Genomic DNA, 20,792 nt, shown 5'->3' with positions numbered 1-20,792 from the left:
TACTTTGTAACCAAGAGAGTTATCCCTAAATATGTCTTGAAGTCCTTTCTGAGAGCGTGTAACACATTCCAAAAGTAAAAATTCGTAATCTACGGGAAACAAAAAGCTTGTGGCGGCACAGCACACGTCCCACAGTTCCTCAATTACACAAAAAGGTGTGAGATTAATATTCCATTGGTATTTCAAGTGGATTGAAAGGTCAGACAGGAGGAGCATCCCATATCTGATGCACAAGTGTCATGCTTCATCACCAGGCCCTACTCCTCGCTAGTCGGATGCTCTAATGTTCAGCAGGCCCCAACAAGGGGGTGTGGGCCAGAGATCTTTTTCTTGTATAGGACTGCCCAGGGAAAGCAGTCAAGTAGTGCAATACACCTAGCTTGGGAGATGGATGAAATATAGGTTAGTACATTGGGAATAAGCAACGCATCATCAATATTCTTTATTCGTGCTGATAACTCATGCCAAAATTTATTATAATAATAATTTTAAAAAAAAGAAGACATGAAGCCTAGAAGGATGGCAATAAAGCCCAGGTTCAAGAAAAGTCAACATGTTTCTACTCATCCGAGCTGTAGTGATCTTAGTAGTCTCCCATATGGTAGGCAATGTTTTGGTCACGGTTTCAACTGCTGACCAGCGTACAGAAAGCACACAAACTGTGCATTTGCGCAATCCCCCATTTTGGCCACCCTCATCAATACAAGCTATCTTTAAGGACGGGGAGAATTTAAGCAGAACGGACCCCTCTTTGATCCAGAAAAGTAACGGGCAAATCCAAAAGCGAATTTTGAGTCGATCAACATCATAATCTTTTTTGTGGTAATGCACAAGCGTGGGTGATAGCATCAAGCTCAGGCACCTGGGATTAGTGCTGCTGGGGTAAATGTTGACATCCAACAACTTCATGTAAGGTACATACTGCATATCCAGCTACAAGATTTCCGAAATAGTTTCAAAATCAGAAACCATCCACAAAAGGAACACGCTCACTGTTGGAGACTGGAACACCAGACAGCTTTAGACAAGGTTTGTTTAGGTGTTCAGAGGTTAGCTAGCAAACATGTGGCAGGGTATCAAACAGACTAAATTCAAAGCAGGACAATGAATCAGTGTTAGACAGATGCAGTGAGCAGGAGGACTGCTATGGAATTGTGAACAGCTTCAGTGAGAATGGAACCCAAGGCCATATTTCAAATTTTTCAAGAACATGGGTTGCACTGCCATGGGGAGAAGAGGAATAATAGGCTTCTTTTGATCCCCATGATACCGCACCAATGATCTGAGGTCAAATTACCTTCATTCGTGACAACACAATGTGAAAGGGTTCCTGTAAGTGGTAACTCTCAGTTCAGATGTAGAAGTCAGTGCTTGCTTTAGTTGCATAAAAGGCTTGCTCTGCCTAATCGGTCCAATACAACATTTTCCTGTCTCCTTTGGGACATCACTGTGTACGGGGGCACAAACTGTATTTTTTTTTTTATTTACAGCCTTATACCTCCTTCTCGTTCGATTCAGTGAGAAGATATAGGGATTTGCCCTTGAACTGTTCCAAGGGGGGTAACGAAAATAATAAATCATCAACATCCTGTACCAACGTGAAACCTTTGGCAAATTCCATTACGTCTAGATCTCATTTTAAAATCTGGGAAACAATGAATGAGCACTCAAACCCTTGTGTGGCACTGTGTTACTTTCTGCGTGGTGATGGAACAAAGGCAGAGTACAAATCTACCACAGAGAACCATTTGGCAGTGGCTGGGATGTTAGAAAGGGTGGCAGCTGGGCAGAGACCATATGGAAGCTAGGTGCGACTATTTATACAGATTGTCTAGTGGTCTGAAATCTTGTACTGCCTTAATCGGAAGAATTAGAGTACTGCAGGTAGTCACTGTGGGCAGTAGAACACCCTACTCAATCAAATCAGTTGCATATTGAATCTGATCTAGAGGACAATTTCGAATACGAGGTGGTTTCTTTATAGGTTTCACCCTTATCTAAGGTTCAGTCACAAGAACTCAACCAACATCATTTGTGTATTTAATTGAGTAAACCACTTGAACGTGTTCCTTCTACTTTGTTATTTAAACACCTGGATTACACAAACATTTTAATAGTGCGATTCACATAACAGCCAAAACTTCTTTGTCATATCCTTTTAAATCCATAGAGCACATCCTGTCTCCTTACATGCGTTGTTGATAAATTTTGATGCAGTGCCAACATTCTGAATTTCCAATATGTTTTTCATAATTCTTGCTTGGGGCTCCTCTTGGAAGCCAAAAATATATTAAATGGATACTTTTCCCTCCTTGTGATGGAGGAACTTGTTTTTCTGGTTGTTTTTGAAGAAGTGATAAAACCTCAACTTTTTGAGCCGGCGTAGTTAATGTTGTTGAGTCCCTTGTGGATGTAAAATGAATAGTATAACCGTTCTGAACTATTTGTAAGACCCACTTGACAGTTGTGACTTTTCTCCACTCTTTGCAAATGATTTATTACTCCCTCCGAATGAAGTGGAAATCAGAGCAGATGGAGTTTTGAGGTTATTGTTTGTTCTTTTCTTCTAGAGCGAGGTATTGTCTCTGTACGGTTGAGGCGGTTTTACATCGGCCTTGAATATTGAGATTATTGGCCTGGCTGTTGCAGGTACCTAGGGATTTGAGGGCGTAGAACCCTCTCAATATGGTACTGTTTTGCATACCTACAGCAGAACTGGGAGCAAAAAAAACGCATCTCAAATTCCTTTTTCATTCTCTTCATTTCCTCATTTGCACAAGGACCAAAGAGGACGAAGCCTGAAAACGAGAGGTTCATTGTTTTTTTTAATCATCTGGCTTTAAGAAAGTTAAGACAAATCCAGGAAGCACATTTGAGGAAAATACCAAGGTAGTAATTTGTTACTCAACAGCAAAAGGTATTCCCTGCAACGTTCTCTCTCTCTCATTTTGTGGTATAAATTGTTCAGAAATGAGAAACCGTTCATCTCAGTAACTTTTTTTTTTTTTTTAATACCCCCGCCCATTCTATTAGTGGCATGCTTCATCATCGGGTCTCACCCATGTATCTATAAACCAGGCTCGTCCCAACTGCGTTCCAGGGAGCAGTGTGATACTTCTGAGGTCTTTAGGGATAAGATTACCTTTGCATCACTAAGATGCCTTTTTAGTATTGAGTCCCGTGGTCTACTAAGAACAAGGTGTGATGTTTCTGGAAAATTATGTACTTACAACGTATATATGTAGTCATCATGCATAAGTTCTATATGTATGTCCTCAAGGCTCCCCACACACAGGAATGTAATAGCTACCACCATGCACTCAGATACGCAAAGGCTTCTCATCCAGTCAGCATTCATACATGCTACACATCATGTAAAGGATTATAGTTCAGATAAACATTTATAAAGGGAGGCCGTTATTCATCTTACCCTGCTACAGGTAAGAAGGCACGCCTCTTCAGCATAAACACACTGAAACCAACACCACCAGTCTCCCAAAGCCTACATACTGAGAGCAGAAGTCACTCTTTCAAATCAAGGGCCAACATTACAAAATAGGCCACGTTTACCACCTGAAAATATGTACATAAAGCACAAGTTGACAACATCCAAAATGCGTAACGTGGAAGCACCATTCCCACATGCATGCTTTTAGAACATGAAAAGATAAAAATCCAAATACAATTTTATTTTAAAATAAATTCATGAACTTTACATTGAACATTTATTACAATGGAATGAGTTTTAAAAACAAATAAATACCTTGTTAAGATGTAGAAACATCGAAAGATGCAAAAATAATTTCACTACATTTGTTCAAGCAGCCAATAATGAACAACCGTAAGTCTTTCCTAGAGCAATACTGCTTTCTTATTGCTTGTTAAACTAAGAGTAATTAGCAACAGAGGGTCGAAAAACCAATGCATTTACTCTTCTAACTTGTGCCTTTATTTAGACTCCACCAAAGGTAGCACATGGAGCCTTTTTAACCCGCCTACACAGAAGGTGGCATTATTTTGCATTGGCCTGCATGGATTTCTTTTCATTGGCAGCCTTCTGCTTTTGTTGCATTATTTCAGAATCCCTGTTAACAAAATAAACAAAATTAGTAACATCACAGGAACAACATTTGTACTTTTAAGCACCGTGTAACAAAGTCCACAATATTAACATTTGGTATTATGGGAGAGCTTCTGCCTGGGCCTTAAAAAATAAAAAAAACCACACACACACACAACAAAATCGAATTACTCCTAGAGAGAGTTTTAAAATACATATGTATAAAATGAAACCTGCACGAAAGTTATCCATGATATGATATATGTCGTACTTTTACAATCTAAACTACCGGTTGAAATAAATTAACTTTTCTTAATTTAACTTCCACACTTGCACTATAAAAACAATACTACGTTTATACTCTTAAGAACAACATATTTAGGCACCGACCTTCTCGCCCTCTACTATCCTGAAGGCTTTGAAATCTATAATAAAAAAATAAAAAATAAAAACTCCAAATCCCAGTAGAATTGTTTTAAACCTATTGATTGTTCCATGTTAGGTTGTAAGGAATGGCGAAATGAGCAGATGCCCTCTCTACCTGGCACACAGCACAGCATCGGTTACAGGGAGGAGGCTATAATATTTACTTTACTTCGGACGTCTCCATTTTTATCTTTGACGCTTTGCTATAGTTCTTCAAAAGTAAGACACCACGAGGGAAGAGGCTGCAGGCTTACAACTATGAGGGCAGCATTCTAGTGGCTCTTGTTGCTACATCGAAGACTGGTATCCTACTGCAGCAGGACAGTGTCCAGCTACTGCTGTTATTATACAAGCACAGCTCTGACCAGCCAGTAACTACGAATCCCAGCACGAGGCTTCAGCCATTAGCTACCAGCAGCTATCACACATACCCCATTAAACGCATGGTGCTAGCCAGCCGGCTCCATTCAGCTGCCACCAATATTACTGCAATGCAGCCAAACGTATATGTAGAAACGGGATTCCCAACAAACAATAACCAAAAGTCCACAAATGAAAACCAGCCAACCCGCTAGTTAAAATGGCAAACGCACAGAAATAACTGACTGCAGAGCTCCAAGCTGATGACTGCTTAAGTCACCCAGAAAGGAAAGCCATTTTTCCATACATCTAGTGCTCTCAAAGTCTTTTTGCTTTACCATAGAAAGTGAGGTGATCGAAAGCATTTATCTTAATTATAACTAACGAACTGTAGTACAAATAAAAAAACATGGATACAATTTTATATATCAAAGTAAAAGATATATCAAAAGACACATGGCTTTTCAGTGGACATAAGGCCTCTAAAGATACTTCAATGTTAACATTTCACAACAAGACATACACGTGTAACATTAACATTGCATTCTACTGCAATGTGAGTTATGGATTTGTAGTTTGGGAGTATATTACAAAAGCAGATAAGGAAATAGCTTTGCCAAGATTTTAAATGTATGAACATTTGATGCATTGTGTAAAAATGTTGCAAATACCTTTGCTGTTTTCATCATGTATAATGTATGCAATCACCTGATGAGACAAAGTTTGGGTTACAAAAAAAAACACAAAATAAAGTCAGAATCATAGCCTGTGCTATACTTTCGCATGCAAATAGGTAACGTACACCAACAAAGTGAAGTTACTTACATGTTAATAACTCTCTAGTGAGTAAGCTGAGACTGCAAACCTGATCCCTCCACCCCCAACATTTTTCTTAATCTACTTCGTTACACTATACATCTCCCAGAGTATGGAGACCTGCTTTGTACAAAGGGCCCACCTCCACCAGCCAAGTGACCAACACCGACCACTCCCCCCATACACACACACACAATATGGACTAACTAAGGTATGAATGGGAAGGATATACTAGCCTAATAACTATGGTTTGCTCTTTCAGTTATGGATCCTCACTAATTTTAAACTCTCTTACTATATAAAAATCAATGTATGTAAGCTTAGCTTGAGGCTATCCTGGACCTATTTTGGACGCTACGGTCTAAATAGTAACAGACAGGGGTAAATCAGCAGGTTATGTTTAGTCAGGTCTCGAAAAAAACCACTTGCTATGGCGAGTGTGATTTTATCCGGTCGAACTATTTTTAGGACCTGCTGGTGAGGTGAATGAACTTTAGCTGGAAAGGAACAGGTGTTCTGTTCATTCAGAAAAGAATGAGCAATAAAAGATGCCTGTAAATCTAGTTTTATCTTGACGCATTTCTCGACTGTTCAAGGACAGAGGTCCAATGTCAGTTTGTCTTTTTACTAAGTGCTGATTGTCTTATCCTGAAAAATGGTGTTTACATTTTTTTTTTTTACTCTTACTACAGTTAGACGATTTTATAAAGTGAGCTTTCTGACAGTCATTGTAAAACTAAAGTCTTTAGGATATCAGTTTTTTTTATAACATTTAAATAGCTTGCAAATGAACAGTGCAAATATGTCAAAATATATCAGGAGTTCAAATTCCACATGTACTTTTTTTGTAATTCAACAGTGTGATGCAAAGATTTAAATAGCAGCAAAACAAATCAGAACACTTTACTTGGCGATGGCCAATTGAAAAATATTTGCAGAAACTTGATTTCCACCTGTTTGTACACTATATAGTTTTATCAGTTAAGCTGCATGTCACTTGGGAATTTTGTGGCTTTTTCAATGTAAAATGTGACTATTGGAAATGACAGTACGCCACCGCTTCATTCTCCAGTTACATATTCATTTAAAATGATAGCTTTGAACCATGATTAGAGAAAGGCTTGCCCTGGGCCCAATGAAAGTGCTAGTAATGAACTGAGAGCAGGGCCATTATGCAGCAGTAGAGGTCCAAATTATGTCAGTCTTAAGTAAATTATGCGGCAAGAAAAGACAAATTATGTGACATAATGCACCACATTTTGTAATATTACTTCATTATTTTGTCATTTTTCAACTTGCTAACAACTGGGCATTGCGTGCACATCATACGTACCACTCTAACACCCAAATATAGCAATAAGCAACAGAAAGGTGACCAGTCCAGTTTTTCAAAGGGCATTTCACTGCGCGGAAAGACAGGTCACATATTTAATAACTTTGGATCTGTTTGAACTATTAACAACTTTCTTGGGGCTAAAATCTGAAGATAATAATATAATATGAAACCAGTTTAGGGGTCAAGAGCATTTACAGTTAGGTCGAGTAGCTAATTTAAGTTACTAGACCTGCAGGTCTAGTAACATTTTTTATGATTTTTCGAGGCCAGTTAGTACAAATATCTACTACAGAGATAATGTGGTGCAGAGTCAACTTTATTTGTTGCTGGGGGGTGCCATCAGAACTCCTAGAAAAGTGTGTTTGCTTTTTGATGAACTTTATGCACATCTTTTGTTTCCAAACCAAATGGTATCACAAACTTAATTGGGTGATCACCAGTGTAAAGATACAAAGCACCAAGGAGCCCAGTAGAGAAGAGATCTTTTCCATTCTTTGATACTGCACAAAATTGGTATACCAACTCTAAAAATGTTGTATGATAGACACATTATTGTAACACATGCTAACAACTAGCACTGGCAAAGCCAATAGGTTTCGCCCATGTAATATCTTTTGGCTTTGTCAATTTCAGATGGGAGGCCAATAAGAGACATAGGGGAGTGGAATGAGACAGAAGGGATCAAGAAAGATGCATGGGAGCAAGAGACGGGTTTGGAGTACCAGGAGTGTGGGAGGCAGAGTGTAAGAGACAGGAGTAGAATAGGGAGCAAGAGAAAAGGGTACTGGGCAAGAGACGGATGTAGGTAACAAAAGACAGAAGGGCAGAGAAGGAGAGCTAGTAGGTGCCAAGAGTCAGGTTGGCAAGAAGCAAGAGAAAGCAGGAGTGGGGTAGGGAGCAAGAGGCTGGGGTAGAAAGCAGGCGACAGGGGGATATGAGTGTTTGGGAAAGGGAAGAGCTAGAGATCAAAAGATAGGATAGAGAGCAAGAGATAAGGGTAGAGAACAAAAGCCAGGAATTAGGATGGATGACCCGAGTTGATGAGCAAGACAGTGTGGTAGGGAATACAAGAGGCACTGTGGAAAGGGCTGATGTCTGGAATGCAAGTGAGACATGTGGAAGAGATAGGGAGGAAGACAGGGTCCGGCAGAAAGAAAGATGCATGTCTTTCTAGTAATAACTGTTGGCTATGGAGCATTAGTTATGTAGGGAAAGAAAGCGTGAGGATCAAGGATTAGATACGTGGAGCACGAGACAAGAAAACGCAGGTCATTAGAGAGAGAAAGAATTACTGGGGGGTATTCCTTACCTTTGGACAGATACCCAAGCAATACCTCCCCAGAGGTGGGGCTGTGACACAAATTAAACTAGAAAGTCCTGTAGAACCAGTGGCCAGATGTCTGTCTTGCCAGACTGGACTAGCCAGGCTTTGTAAACATGTGCAGAGAAGCCTAGGTTGCTGCCTGACAGATATCCAGGACAGGTAATCTGCAAACCAACGCAGAGGTCGCAGCCACGGCTCTGGTGGAATGAGCTTGTAAACCTTCACTGAGCTTGTTTTTGGCCAGCGAGTAGCAGATTTTGATTCAGAGCATTATTCATCAAGAGATAGTCCGTTTCGGCTACGACTCACCCCACAAAAATTTGATCATCCACCCAGATTATTTGTGCAGTCAAGACAAAAGACAAAGCTCCTTTTGGGTCCAGCCGATGGAGTTGCTCCTCTTTAGGGGATTGAGGAGCGTAAAAGGTAGGCATGGTGATGAACTGGCCTACATGAAAGAGTTACCACTTTCGGCAGGAAGGATAATCCAGTTTGATTTTATTCAAATGATGGCATCCAGTATTATCTAGTAGGTTCAGGTCGTTAATTTCCATTAGGAAACCACCTGGGAGATTCTAACTATTTTTTTCTTACCACAGTGACATAGCACATGCTGCAAACTGGTCCTTTTCAACAAGCTTCTTTGTGCAGTTACAACAATGACCGAAGGTTGGAACTGTATCCGTTACTCTTCTTGAAACTATGTAACCTCCCACCCTGGCCAGCAAAAGGGACAGGGCTGCGATCACAGAACACGAAGAGTACTTTCAAAGAAGCACGCACTGTGCTGGGGAAACTTAAACAGGCATATAGCCATGTTAGCCCTGATGACAAACACATGCTCCCTTATGGAGTGCTTGCTCTGTACCGATTTTAAAAAGGTACCTTGCTAGAGAGTAGCCAGCAGAATGGACACTGGCCAGTAGACAAGGAACAAAAACTGGAAGGTTTACTTTGTCCAAGCTCCACACGACCGCAGAAGCAGAGCAGGAAGTGAAAGCAGAATATGTGCTGGCAAATAAGAGGCAAGTGAGTTTGAGTGACGTTGGACTAAACAAATGGTAAGTTCAGATAAGTAAAGGGCATGTTCTAAGCCCCTTTTAAGATTTTGTATTTTATTATTAAAAGCCTATACAAGCACGGTGCAAAAGTGAACACAGCGCAAGCGAAACCTAACACTGCAAAACGTTGGGGTCTAAGGAAAATCATGCTGCCGGCAGACGCATCAACAGAAGTACAGAAACGCTATACAAAATCTACAATCCAGTACACTTCTGCAGTGGACATAAAAAAAAAAAAAAAAAAAAAAAAAAAAAAACAGACCCTTGTACAAAAATATAAGACTTCTTTGGATTCTAGCTTTCAAAGAGGAGGGTAGACTAGTACATTTTCCAATAATTCTTCCTTTTCTTGGAAAAGGGATGTAAATGTGACCAAATCATATCTTGACATAGCTGAACTGGGGCCTACTGTATGGAAATATTCATCAGGTGCAAAATAGAAACAAACCGACACATGAAAGCAGCACTCTCCCCCCCCAAAATGATCTATTGGGATCAGAATGTTTAACTATAAATTAGCTTTGAGCAATGTTGGTATAGAGGGGACAGGATGGGGTACATCTCCATGAGTGGCTTCTGGCAAACTAATTTCCTTTTCTAGTGAGTTACTTTCTTTGTCCAGTTATTTTGGTGGTGTTGGTTGTTTAGCCTTCAGAATTAAAGCTTGTCATATCTTTTTGCAGTTGTGCTTGTGATCTCCATGGCTGTGGCTAAGTAGGTACAGACTCTTCCCCCCGCTGAGCATAGCTGCTTGCTCTCCTGGTAAGGCAGAGCTGAGGCTATTTCTATGTAACAAGTTTCAAACCCATTAGTGTTATCCCACTGACTCCATTTCTGGTGTGCTTTTTTAAATGAAAGAAAATCTACAAATGTTCAATTGAGAAAAAGTAAAAACGTTTAAGCTATTTTAACTCTTGTTAAATCTTTCAGGATTTCACTATAGTGCAGGCTTATTTATGACAATGAAGAAAAAGCCTTAACTACCCAGCTTTATCACAGAGTAGACAGATTTGCAAAAAGACAGTTAACTATGGACTCCAAACCATGCCTTCCAGTTTTCTGACACATAACAAATGTTTCAGGATCAATCCCAACACAGCCATTAAATCCTTCCTTTAAACCCTTCATGTTAGATACCTCTGCTTTTGTTGAACAGCAGACAAATTATCGTCTTTCCTTTTCCCTTTGTTGATCTCCTGGGTTTTCTTCAAGTTTTTTTGTCTGGCGAGTTCACGCTGGTTTCCACCGACAAAAATTTGGATAACAAATAAGCCAAACTACAAGTTAAGCTACTAAACAACTGTTTTCGAAGTGGCACTGTGCAAGTAAGACATACAAGGCAAAAGATATGCTTATAAATGCACGAGTAAGGAACAAGGACACATTACTGTGTCCTTCAATGCTCACTTAGGCGCTACTTTCTTTTGAAGCAGTCTACAAGGGAACGTATTTTTCAGCTGTCTCCAATATGTTCTGCTTGCCTTTATTCCTCAAATTTTCCTCTACCGCCCACTGTCTCTAGTCCATCTGTGTCCCCAAGCCCCTCCCACCCATTCTTTGATATACGTCTGCTTCTCAAAGCCCACACTGCTCATTCTTTATTATCCGTGTGCTTTTCCTACCTCTCTTCCATTGTCATTGAGCTCCTTCCTTACCCTCAGCCCAACCTCCCCAGCACCTTTCTTGTCCATGTGCTTCCCCTACCTCCTTGTATATAGGTTTCAATGTTGCCACCACTCGCAAACGACTCCCCAACTGCTGGTAGCACGAAGCAACACAGAAGTAGGAAAACGGGGAAAGAAGGACGTGCAAGTGTGTTTGAAAAAGGTCTGGCAAGAGAACACAGGGAAACACACAGCTAAAAATATATGTTCTTTTAAAAAGTGTGCTGGCTGTGTCAAAGCATTTTAAAAATTATTTTTTGTGGCCCTGCTGTACAGGTTGGCAACAAATCACTGCCTAAGCCAACGGCGAGACCGGTTGGCATGGCCAATGCTTGTTCATGTATAGTTTTTTGGTTTTCAATAACTCCCCTAGACACACTGGCTGAGGCTTCTTCATCCAGTCGGCAGTAGGTGTTGAGAGGGAAAAGAAAAAATAAATAGTGCAGCACTCTGAGCCATAGACAGACACAGCTGATCTGTCAGAAAGCCCACAGCTCTGCAGGACTTTTTCCCGGTTACATTTTTTTTTATTACACAAGTTTAAAAAAAAATATATATATATATATATATATATATATATATTTTGAAATGTTTACGTTGACTTAAGTTATATAAACGTGTGTTAGGAAAGACCGGATACCCACAACCTTTCATTTCACACAGGTCAAACAGTTCACCTTACAAAATCCTTGAACTCTGCAGTCACAAGGAGAAGTATTTGCATTGAAAGAAAACAAACTGACTTTAAACCTGTGTCTCTGAACAAAGACAATGTGACAAGAATAAGATTTAAGGGCATCTCAATTGCTAATTCAGTTTCTGTGTGAACAGCGCACATGTTCTTTGTCCACTTGCCAGAAGGGGCGAGTAGGTTCTAAAAATAGCTCTAACAGCTCAAACTCATAACGAGTGGCCGAGTAGATTTTTCGAGCACCAAGTTTAGCAAAACTTTTTTCCTAGTTGCATTGTTTGTGAACATTTTATGTTGAAAGCAAAGAATAACCAATCTTGCTTTCAAGCGTCTGCAAATATTCTTATCAAACCAGAGATTATGCTGGAAGCATTATACAAAATCTTGTATTATTAAGCTTTGCAAATACGTGTAGACATTTTTATACAGGAACCACTGTCAGCAATGCAGTCCCAGAGTACAATATTTTCTCCAAATGCTGGCCCTCCTCATTATAAAGACTTTGCATTAATGAGCCATAAATACAAGACTGAACAGAATTATCTTATGGACACAAATATTACCTTAATTGCAGACAACACCATTTCCTGACCCATTATGTGGTACTGTGAACTGGCAGCCACAGGGTTTGTGCTACAGGGGGCTGGGCCTACATGCCCCAAGGGCAAAATAAACATGAAAGCTTGTTGTCCTTGACCCCAAACAATATGTTCTGGGAGTCAGGTCATAGGACTTTCACACCCCTGCCTTAGAACGGCACAACAGTAGCCAATCACATTAAAAATGCATATCACATTAAGCAAAATAAAAAAGGCACCCCAAGAGACATGTATAGTGAAATCTGACACAGCGACGCATGAAAAAATACAGGACATGTCAATATTACCTTCAGTATATTGGCTACCAGCAAACCCAGGTCAGAGAAAATTACGGGTCACGAACTCCCAGGTTAAAGAAACAATACTGCCATCAAGGAGTCAGAGGCTAGTGACTACTACTGAATTTAGGGCCAGACGTAGCAAACCGGTTTACCCATTCTGTGTCTATGGGAAAATGTGTTCGTACATATGGCCCCAGGTCTCTTGCCTCACAGTAGCACTATTTTCACTGTTAAGTGCTTGTTTTATGAAGTGTTTTCACCACTCCAGTATGTCACTGCTTGTTTTAAGGCATTGTACCTCCCTTCATCCTTGGCGGCTACTTAAAACTAGTTAACCACATCAAGCAGAACAAAACATGTTAGAGTTAATCCCAAGTGAATGGCCTAAAAGTTGATTGTTTGATTCCATTTTAACAGTCCTGCATTGGCTGACAGCAAACCAATAACAAATACATATTCTGTGACACAAATGTTCAGGCCTAAAAAGTAAGACCATCTTCTTTTGAAATAAAAAAAATCCTTCTCTGCTATAGTTTGGTCAGGGTTAGGTGGTGCAACCAATTGGGCACATTTTTTTTTAGTGCACAGCAGTTTCAGGAAATCATTCTACATGACAAAAGGGACATGCTAACAGTGTCACATCGTGCAAAACTACGACTAACAAAAACAAGACTTTCCTAGGACCAACGGCACATATCAACAAGAGATATTTGAGTCTTTTTCCTCCCCCCAACATCCTAGAGGTACCCAGACATTGTGGGTTCTACTGAAGGAGACCAAGAAATGAACCAAAATACACCAAACATTTCATTAAAAATAAAAAACAGGGGGGGGGGGGGGGGGGGGGGGGGGAGATTGGCTGCAGAAGAAGGCTTGTGATTTTCCCCTGAAAATGGCATCAACAAAGGGTTTGCGGTGCTAAAATCACCATCTTCCCATCTTTCAGGAACAGGTAGGCTTCAATCAGAAAACCCCATTTTTCAACACAATTTTTGCATTTTACTGTGACATAGCCCATTTTTTACTATTTTTTGTGCTTTCAGCCTCCTTCCAGTTAGTAACAGAAATGGGTGTGAAACCAATGCTGGATCCCAAAAACCTAAATATTTCTGAAAAGTAGAAGGAATTCTGAATTCAGCAAGGGGTAATGTGTGTAAAATCCTACAAGGGTTTCCTACAGAAAATAACGGCTGAAATAAACAAATATTGAAATTGAGTTAAAAAAAAAAAGCAAGCACTTTTTCGCTATGTTTTACTCTGTGACTTTTCCTGCGGTGTCAGATTTTTAAAGCACTATTCCGTTAGATCTGCTGGACTTTTCTGGTTGCGGGGATATATGGGGCTTGTAGGTTCATCAAGAACCATAGATACCCAGAGCCAATAAATGAGCTGCACCCTGCAATGGGTTTTCATTCTATACCGGGTTTACAGCAATTCATTTGCTGAAATATAAAGAGTCAAAAATAGGTATCAAGAAAACCTTTGTATTTCCAAAATGGGCACAAGATAAGGTGTTGAGAAGCAGTGGTTATTTGCACATCTCTGAATTCCGGGGTACCCATACTAGTCATGTGAATTACAGGGCATTTCTCAAATAGACTGTTTTTTTTGTTTTTTTTTAAACACACTGTCCTACATTTTGAAGGAAAAAATTTAGAGAAAGACAAGGGGCTATAACATTTGTTTTGTTATTCTGTGTCTCCCCCCCCCCCACCCCCCCAAGTCTCCCAATAAAACAAATGGTACCTCACTTGCGTGGGTAGGCCTAATGCTCACGACAGGAAACGCAACATGGCCACATCACATTTTTTACATTGAAATCTGACGTGTTTTTTTTTTTTGCAAAGTGCCTAGCTGTAGATTTTTGCCTCTAGCCCAGCCAGCACCACAGCAAACCTACGCATTTTTTAAAACTAGACATGTAGGGGAATCCAGGATTGGGTGACTTGTGGGGCTCTCACTAGGTTCCATTACCCAGAATCCTTTGCAAAACTCATAATTTGGCCCAAAAAAAAAAAAACACTTTTGCTCACATTTTGGTGACAGAAAGTTCTGGAATCTGAGGAGCCAAAAATGTCCTTCCACCCTGCGTTCCCCCAAGTCTCCCGATAAAAATGGTACCTCACTTGTGCTAGCGCTTCCCCCGAGGGCCGGTACCAGGACATAACCATTACATCCATGGTGGGGAAGGAGATATATTAATATATATAACACCGTAAGTAAATACTGCTGTGCAGTGAAAGGTATTTGAAAAACATTTGAAGGTGCTGTAAGGTGCACAGTGGTGTTTATTTTCTGTGCTGCCACATTTAATAGCTGCGGTGGTCGACCCAAGATAAACAAAGATAGGGTCAACCACCCTTCCCTACCGCACCCATTCTAAAGACCCCAGTGATGCAAAAGTGTTTTTTTGAGAAGTGGAAGAAAATACGAGTAAACAGGGTTCTATGGGGTGAACTGATAGATGTGGATGTGTGACTGAACACGGTATAAAAGCCTATTAAGGAAAGAGAGCCATTTTTCCCTTGTATGAACTGCAGAGCACCCTCTGAAAGACATTACCAGCAGTAATGTGCAAACGATTACAGCGCCGTAATATGGTTATATAAAAACAACTGTGCTTCAATGGCTGTTAAAACACACAAAAGCTGCTATTTGTGGTCTCAATGTGTAATTTAAAAAAAAAAAAAAAAAAAAAAAAAGAAGAGGGATGCACAATGAGACTGTGCACCTTATTCACTTGCAAAGTATCAGAATAAGCAGGGGTGTGGAATTTGAAAAAATATCTACTTGTACATGGGAGAGGCAGGTTCATAAATCCACTCATATTTTTGGTACCACATCATGTGGTAAAAAATGATGGCAGCAATCTCATTATATAAGAGCTTTCATAATAGGCTCCCTGATTATGTCAAGGCGTATGCCAATGTAAGGTTTGAATTCTAGTAATTCCCTCAACTTGCCATCTTTCTGCAGATTTATATACTCGGGCTGAAGGTAGTGGTAAGTAAAAGTTCCAGGGTTGGAATGCGCTCTTGAGTCTGTGGAAACCAATAAATTGCTTGTTTTATGGGTACTCACCAACTCTTTTCTAATCGTTTCCTATACTGAGAATGGTTGGAAATGTACTCCTGACGAGGGCACAAGTAAAACTTCTTCTACAGTAGGGAAAAAATGGTTGGAGAGAAAGCGAACTTGTAAAAGCTCAATAGATTTTCCATGAACAGATCTATACATGCATACCCGTTCATGCTAAAATGGAGTTCACACATATTTTCCAGGAACACGATTTCCAGGCCTACTTCTGTAACTTACTGTGAATTCATGAAATCTGTAAATCTGCACTAATGCAAGGGCATACACCATGGGTGCACTTATGACGTGGGCCCTTAATTAGTTCAAGCTTTTGCACATATTCACAGAACATTCTGAGAGCAATATATGTTGCCTCATATTATATTTTGCAAACGTGTATACATATTTTTTATGCTGGTATGATTGCCAGACAGTGCAGTACAAGCTTACAATATTGTTTAGAGTGCTCACCCTAATAATAAAGGATTTGAGTTAATGAACCATAAGCACAGGTTCTAACAGCATTAACATACGGACACAAATATTACCTTAAGCGCAGGCAATGCCCTTCACTGATCCAAAATCTGGTACTGTTAACTGGTAGCCAAAGGGTTTGTGCTGCAAAGGGAAGGGCCTACTTGCCCCAAGGACAAAATAAACATGAAAACGTGTTGCCTCTCAACACAAACACTATGTCTTGGGTGTCGGGCTGCAGGTTCCACACCCCTGTAAGAGTGACGCATATTTGTAAGTTAGATTGCCAGCGACCAAGAGTAAAAATATCAGACGCATCCTTAAGCCCTACGGTAACCTTCTAATGCAAACAACGTAAAAGAACTAGAGAAGTAGAGCTTGGATCGAGTAGCATGGGCCAGAGGAAAACATCGACACTGTCACAGGGCGAGCGTCGCTAACACGATCAAGCGCCCCCAGCAATACTCACGGGCCATGGCTGTCCTCCGCGGACCCTCCTTAGCACAAGCAGTGGCGCACACCCGTTGCCGCCGCAACGAGACGCTCTCTGCAGCGAAGCGCGAGCCGACTAGAAAGTTCCAGAGACGGCGGAAGCCCCGCCCAGGCTCAGTGACGTCACTGCCGCCCCTCTACACAAATCACCTGCAGAAGCCCGAACGTCCTCCAACAACACCACTTTCTCTGTAGACATTTGCCCACATCGGAACATATTTAGTGCAGCGTCTACGTTCAGAAAATTGTTTTTTCCTTATTATATATAATTTCCCTGCAGCTCGAAATGTTATTCAGTATCGTGGGCGTGCTTTAACTTTTCCCAATCGGCTTCTGAGACTCAAGCATGCGACGCACGATGACGTAGTTATAGCGCGCCGCAGTTTTCCCACGTGACACAGACTGTCATGGACTTTCTCTGGTTTGTTGATTCTGGTGGCAGGGAGCAGCCTGTTAAAGAAGGCTAGAGCGGCAGTCGCTCGATGTGCCTCATGCTCGTTGTTTGCCAGTTGAGATGTTCCGCAGGTCCAGGCTCAGTGTTAAACCCAACGTTAAAGTTCCCGCAGGATGTAGAGGTGGCCCTGTGCCTGTCGACTCTGTTGCTCCTCAGTCAGCTCCCGCCCAGAGCACCCCGTGTCCACCTCCAGCACATGAAAATGAGAGTCCACCCTGCGACAGCCAGCAGCAGCCCATTGAGGAGGCTAGCAGCAGCCCAAATGTCCAAAGGTGAGTGGAGCTGCTGTACAAGAGCATGGTGGAGAGCCTGGATTCCAGGCGTAGTGGCCATTCCACCAAAGAACTTGGTATACACACACGGAGCTCTGCAATATCGCACTTTGCCGTTCCCCCGAGCCTGACACTGCAGTATCTGTGCACAACCCCAGCCAGGGTTTAGTAAACAACAAGGCACACGCCTACCTATCAACATACTGGATTCAATTCCAATAAGGTCAGAGCAGTACAACTTTTCTCAAGGCAATTTTTGAGAGACTCGTTTAGAAAATGAACTGTTACGGCTTTCAAAAGCAGTTAAATAGTAATAGTAATAGTTGAAACACAAATGGTAAGTTTACCCGTTTACCACTCACATGGTGACCACCTGACATTAAGGCAAATTCCTGGACAATGACTAAAAATTCAGGACAAGCTGTCAAAAATCAGGAGAAAAATTCAGGAAAAAAGGTCAATTTTATGGACACGTCAGAGTATATCAAGCAATAATGTAAGAGTAAGTAAATAGACAGCTGACATGAGAATAGGTCAGACTATGTTCTTTGGTTTGTATAACATATAACGGTATAGAGCAGACATTCCAATGTAATTGGCCTTCTTTAAAGATAAAAAACTAGCAAACATATGCACACTAATCGGAATTTCACAGCCGACGCAAGAGACAGTCGCCACATTATTCTGCTCATTACATCATATGATAGTACCTGAAGCAGTGCTGTGTTGATGAATGTGGATTTCCAGATCACATGCGTTTTGTACTCCTACCACTAGAGGTAGTGAGATAGTGAAATATTGAGTCAGTGTTTAGATCAAATTTGAGGATGATAACGCATATGTGCCAGTGTGTGTATTTCATTGTGATTGTTTCTGACAAAACTAGTGCAGAGTTTCAGTCAAACTCCCTTACATGCCATTTGCTGTACCTCCACGTTCGTTAGCCGAGACTCTGTCTCGGGTGGTAGCTCCAAGGTCTCGTACAAGCACTGGTATAGCCAACAGATTTGGCTTGCGCAATTGAGTGCTGACAAAAGCAATAAAATGCCTGCTGCAGTACAAAACAATTCAAATAAAATTACGTTGTGTAGACAGTGCATAGATGAGATAAATATGTTTTTAACAGTGTATACCCTTCAGAAGTAAAATAGTCCCTCATGCAAATCTATTCAATCACCTACTCCTCCATCTTTCTGTATATCAATCTTTTCATCCAACATCGATCTATCCATTTGTTCGTCTATGTATCCACACAGGTCATCCATCCACCCAAGCACCCATTGTCCATCCATTCATTTATCTAGCCAGCCATGGACCCAACAAGATACATTTATCCACCCTGAACGATCCATCATCCAAGTACTGACACATCCATCCTTTAGTATATCCATCCATACATCAATCAAGAACCTTCCATCCATCCATTTACCCAGATCTATCCACCCAAGTGCCAATTTGTGCATCCATCTGTCAATCCACCCAAGCACCAGTCGTCCATCCATTAATTGATCTGTCCAACCACTCTACAAAGCAAGATAAATCTATTCACCCACCAAGATCCACCCCTCCACCTAGGTTGTTCCATCAACCCAAGGATTCATCCACCCATCCATTCGTCTGTAACTTCATTCATGCTCCTACTAAAATCCATCCATTCATCCAAGCACCCATTGCCCATCCGTCTAACCATGCATGCACCCTGCAAGATCCATCCACCCACCAAGATCAATCCATCAAGCATGATCTATCGGTCATCCAAGCACCCATTAATCCACCCTACTGTTTATCCATCTATGCACTCACCAAGATCCATCCCCCCCAGCCATCTGTCCATCCATCAATCCGACCACCAATCTACATTAATTTACACAGGTCATCTGTCCAAGCAGTCATCACCAATCCATTCAAGCACCCATCTTCCATCAATCTATTCATTATGGCACAGAGCAATCCAGCAAGATCCATCCATCCACCTTGATCTGTTAATCATTCAATCACCCATCCATCCATTCATCCACGTACCTATCCTTTTACCCATCCATCCACCCACCAAGATTCTTCTATTTACCTATATTGATGCATCCATTCGTCCAAGCACCTGTCCTCTCCTATCCATCCATAAATTCAACCATCCGTCCATCAAGCCTTCCATTCACACAGGAACCCATTTTCACCCATTCATCTATCTACTCATACACCCATCAGTGCACTGGTCCATCAATACATTGCTTTTTCCATTGTTCCTGCCAATGCATCCATCAAATCAGCCATTCTCCGATTTACACCATTCCCGTTCATGCCCACACTTTCCATCCATTCATCGATTCACCTTCTTATCCATCTATCCTTCTGTTTACCCATGCATTTAATAATCCCAACACCTATCCACCTCAGACATAGATAGAAACTTTACAAATGCTCAAGTCAATGAAAATCTGCTATGTAAGTAAACATTTTAGTGCCATACTATATAAGAGGAATATAGTAAAAAACAAGATATTACATAGGAAGTGCATAATAATTAAAGCCGGGAAAAAGACGTACAAGCGACAGGCTTGAGCTTTTCAAGTGCGCTACAATATTATTGTGTGATTTAAGAATACCCCTCTGTTCCTTTCAGTGCTCAATAACGTTTGAGGCTTCACTTGAAGTCAGTTCAGATGTTGGTTCTGACCAGGTTAAAATTGCATGCTGTAGCTGGTAGCTCCATAATATCCCAAAGCTATAAAACAAAAACCCCAAAATACAATGCTGAAATTACGAATAAATGTTGTCCGTTATCAGACCAATAACGGACAATGGACATCAGGCTCAAATTATGGACCGTTTTTGTAATTTATGGACAGGTGGTCACCATAACCACACATACAGCCCTGTTACCAACTACTGCCACAGGGCTTGGTCCAGTGGGTAGCATCCTCCCCAGCCTTATACCTGCTGAATGACTACACCACACACTAAGCTGTAAATCACACATCTTTATTCCTCTGTGTGTACCTGTGAACTCTAATATTCTAAACCAAGTTTTCATTACATTCTATTCATACTCCTACAGTGTCCTTGAGGAGCCCGGAAGGTTCCGTTCTAAATCATGGAAGACACTGCATCTTCCCCTCTGTTAAATGAAAAAATAAAAAAAATTCAGCAAATCATTGGGCATACACAAGTCTCTACTTATGTACATTGCACAATTATATCTCTTCAATTAATCTTCTTGGCGCTTTGATCAGTCGACCCGATCTGGTTTCTGGAAGCTGTAACCTGTCATGGTCAATGTTGAAAATCGTTAAAGATGGTTAGGAATCAGCAACAGTTACTGTGTTGGCAGAATCAGTCTTTCTGTCACCATCTCAAGCTGAAGACCGATGAAATAGATGCCTGAAGTGGGAAGAGTCTCTGGTAATAGA

At 40.9% G+C, this 20,792-nt stretch overlaps 2 protein-coding genes across 9 annotated transcripts in view; one reads left to right on the top strand and one right to left on the bottom strand.

Annotated features, from left to right (window-relative positions):
* Positions 1-3,674: 3,674 nt before the first annotated feature.
* SERF1B (small EDRK-rich factor 1B) lies at positions 3,675-16,801 on the bottom strand. Of its 7 annotated transcripts, XR_011201476.1 has the most exons (5): positions 16,637-16,801; positions 15,700-15,776; positions 5,518-5,554; positions 4,451-4,485; positions 3,675-4,085 (listed from the first exon to the last, which is right to left on the bottom strand). XR_011201476.1 is itself a non-coding variant. In XM_069224238.1 (3 exons), exons 1-3 carry the CDS (start codon positions 16,641-16,643, stop codon positions 4,013-4,015), a joined length of 189 nt encoding a protein of 62 aa, XP_069080339.1. In that variant the 5' UTR covers positions 16,644-16,801; the 3' UTR covers positions 3,675-4,012. The 7 variants fall into 7 exon arrangements, 1 of the variants encoding a protein (XP_069080339.1); XR_011201475.1 differs by lacking the exon at positions 4,451-4,485; XR_011201480.1 differs by lacking the exons at positions 15,700-15,776; positions 16,637-16,801 and adding an exon at positions 10,521-10,634.
* Positions 16,802-16,988: 187 nt separating this feature from the next.
* The window catches only part of BDP1 (BDP1 general transcription factor IIIB subunit), a 1,097,554-nt gene continuing 1,093,750 nt past the window's right edge, over positions 16,989-20,792 (top strand). For both annotated transcript variants that reach the window (XM_069224223.1, XM_069224213.1), the window contains exon 1: positions 16,989-17,385. In XM_069224223.1, the coding sequence (XP_069080324.1) occupies positions 17,174-17,385 (212 nt within the window). In that variant the 5' untranslated portion in view covers positions 16,989-17,173. The remainder of the gene's footprint in view (positions 17,386-20,792) is intronic.

Source organism: Pleurodeles waltl, chromosome 1_1 (genome assembly GCF_031143425.1).
Source record: "Pleurodeles waltl isolate 20211129_DDA chromosome 1_1, aPleWal1.hap1.20221129, whole genome shotgun sequence".
NCBI lineage: Eukaryota > Metazoa > Chordata > Amphibia > Caudata > Salamandridae > Pleurodeles > Pleurodeles waltl.
The sequence above is the reverse complement of the archived record's forward strand: the minus strand, read 5'-3'. Positions and strand labels throughout refer to the sequence as shown.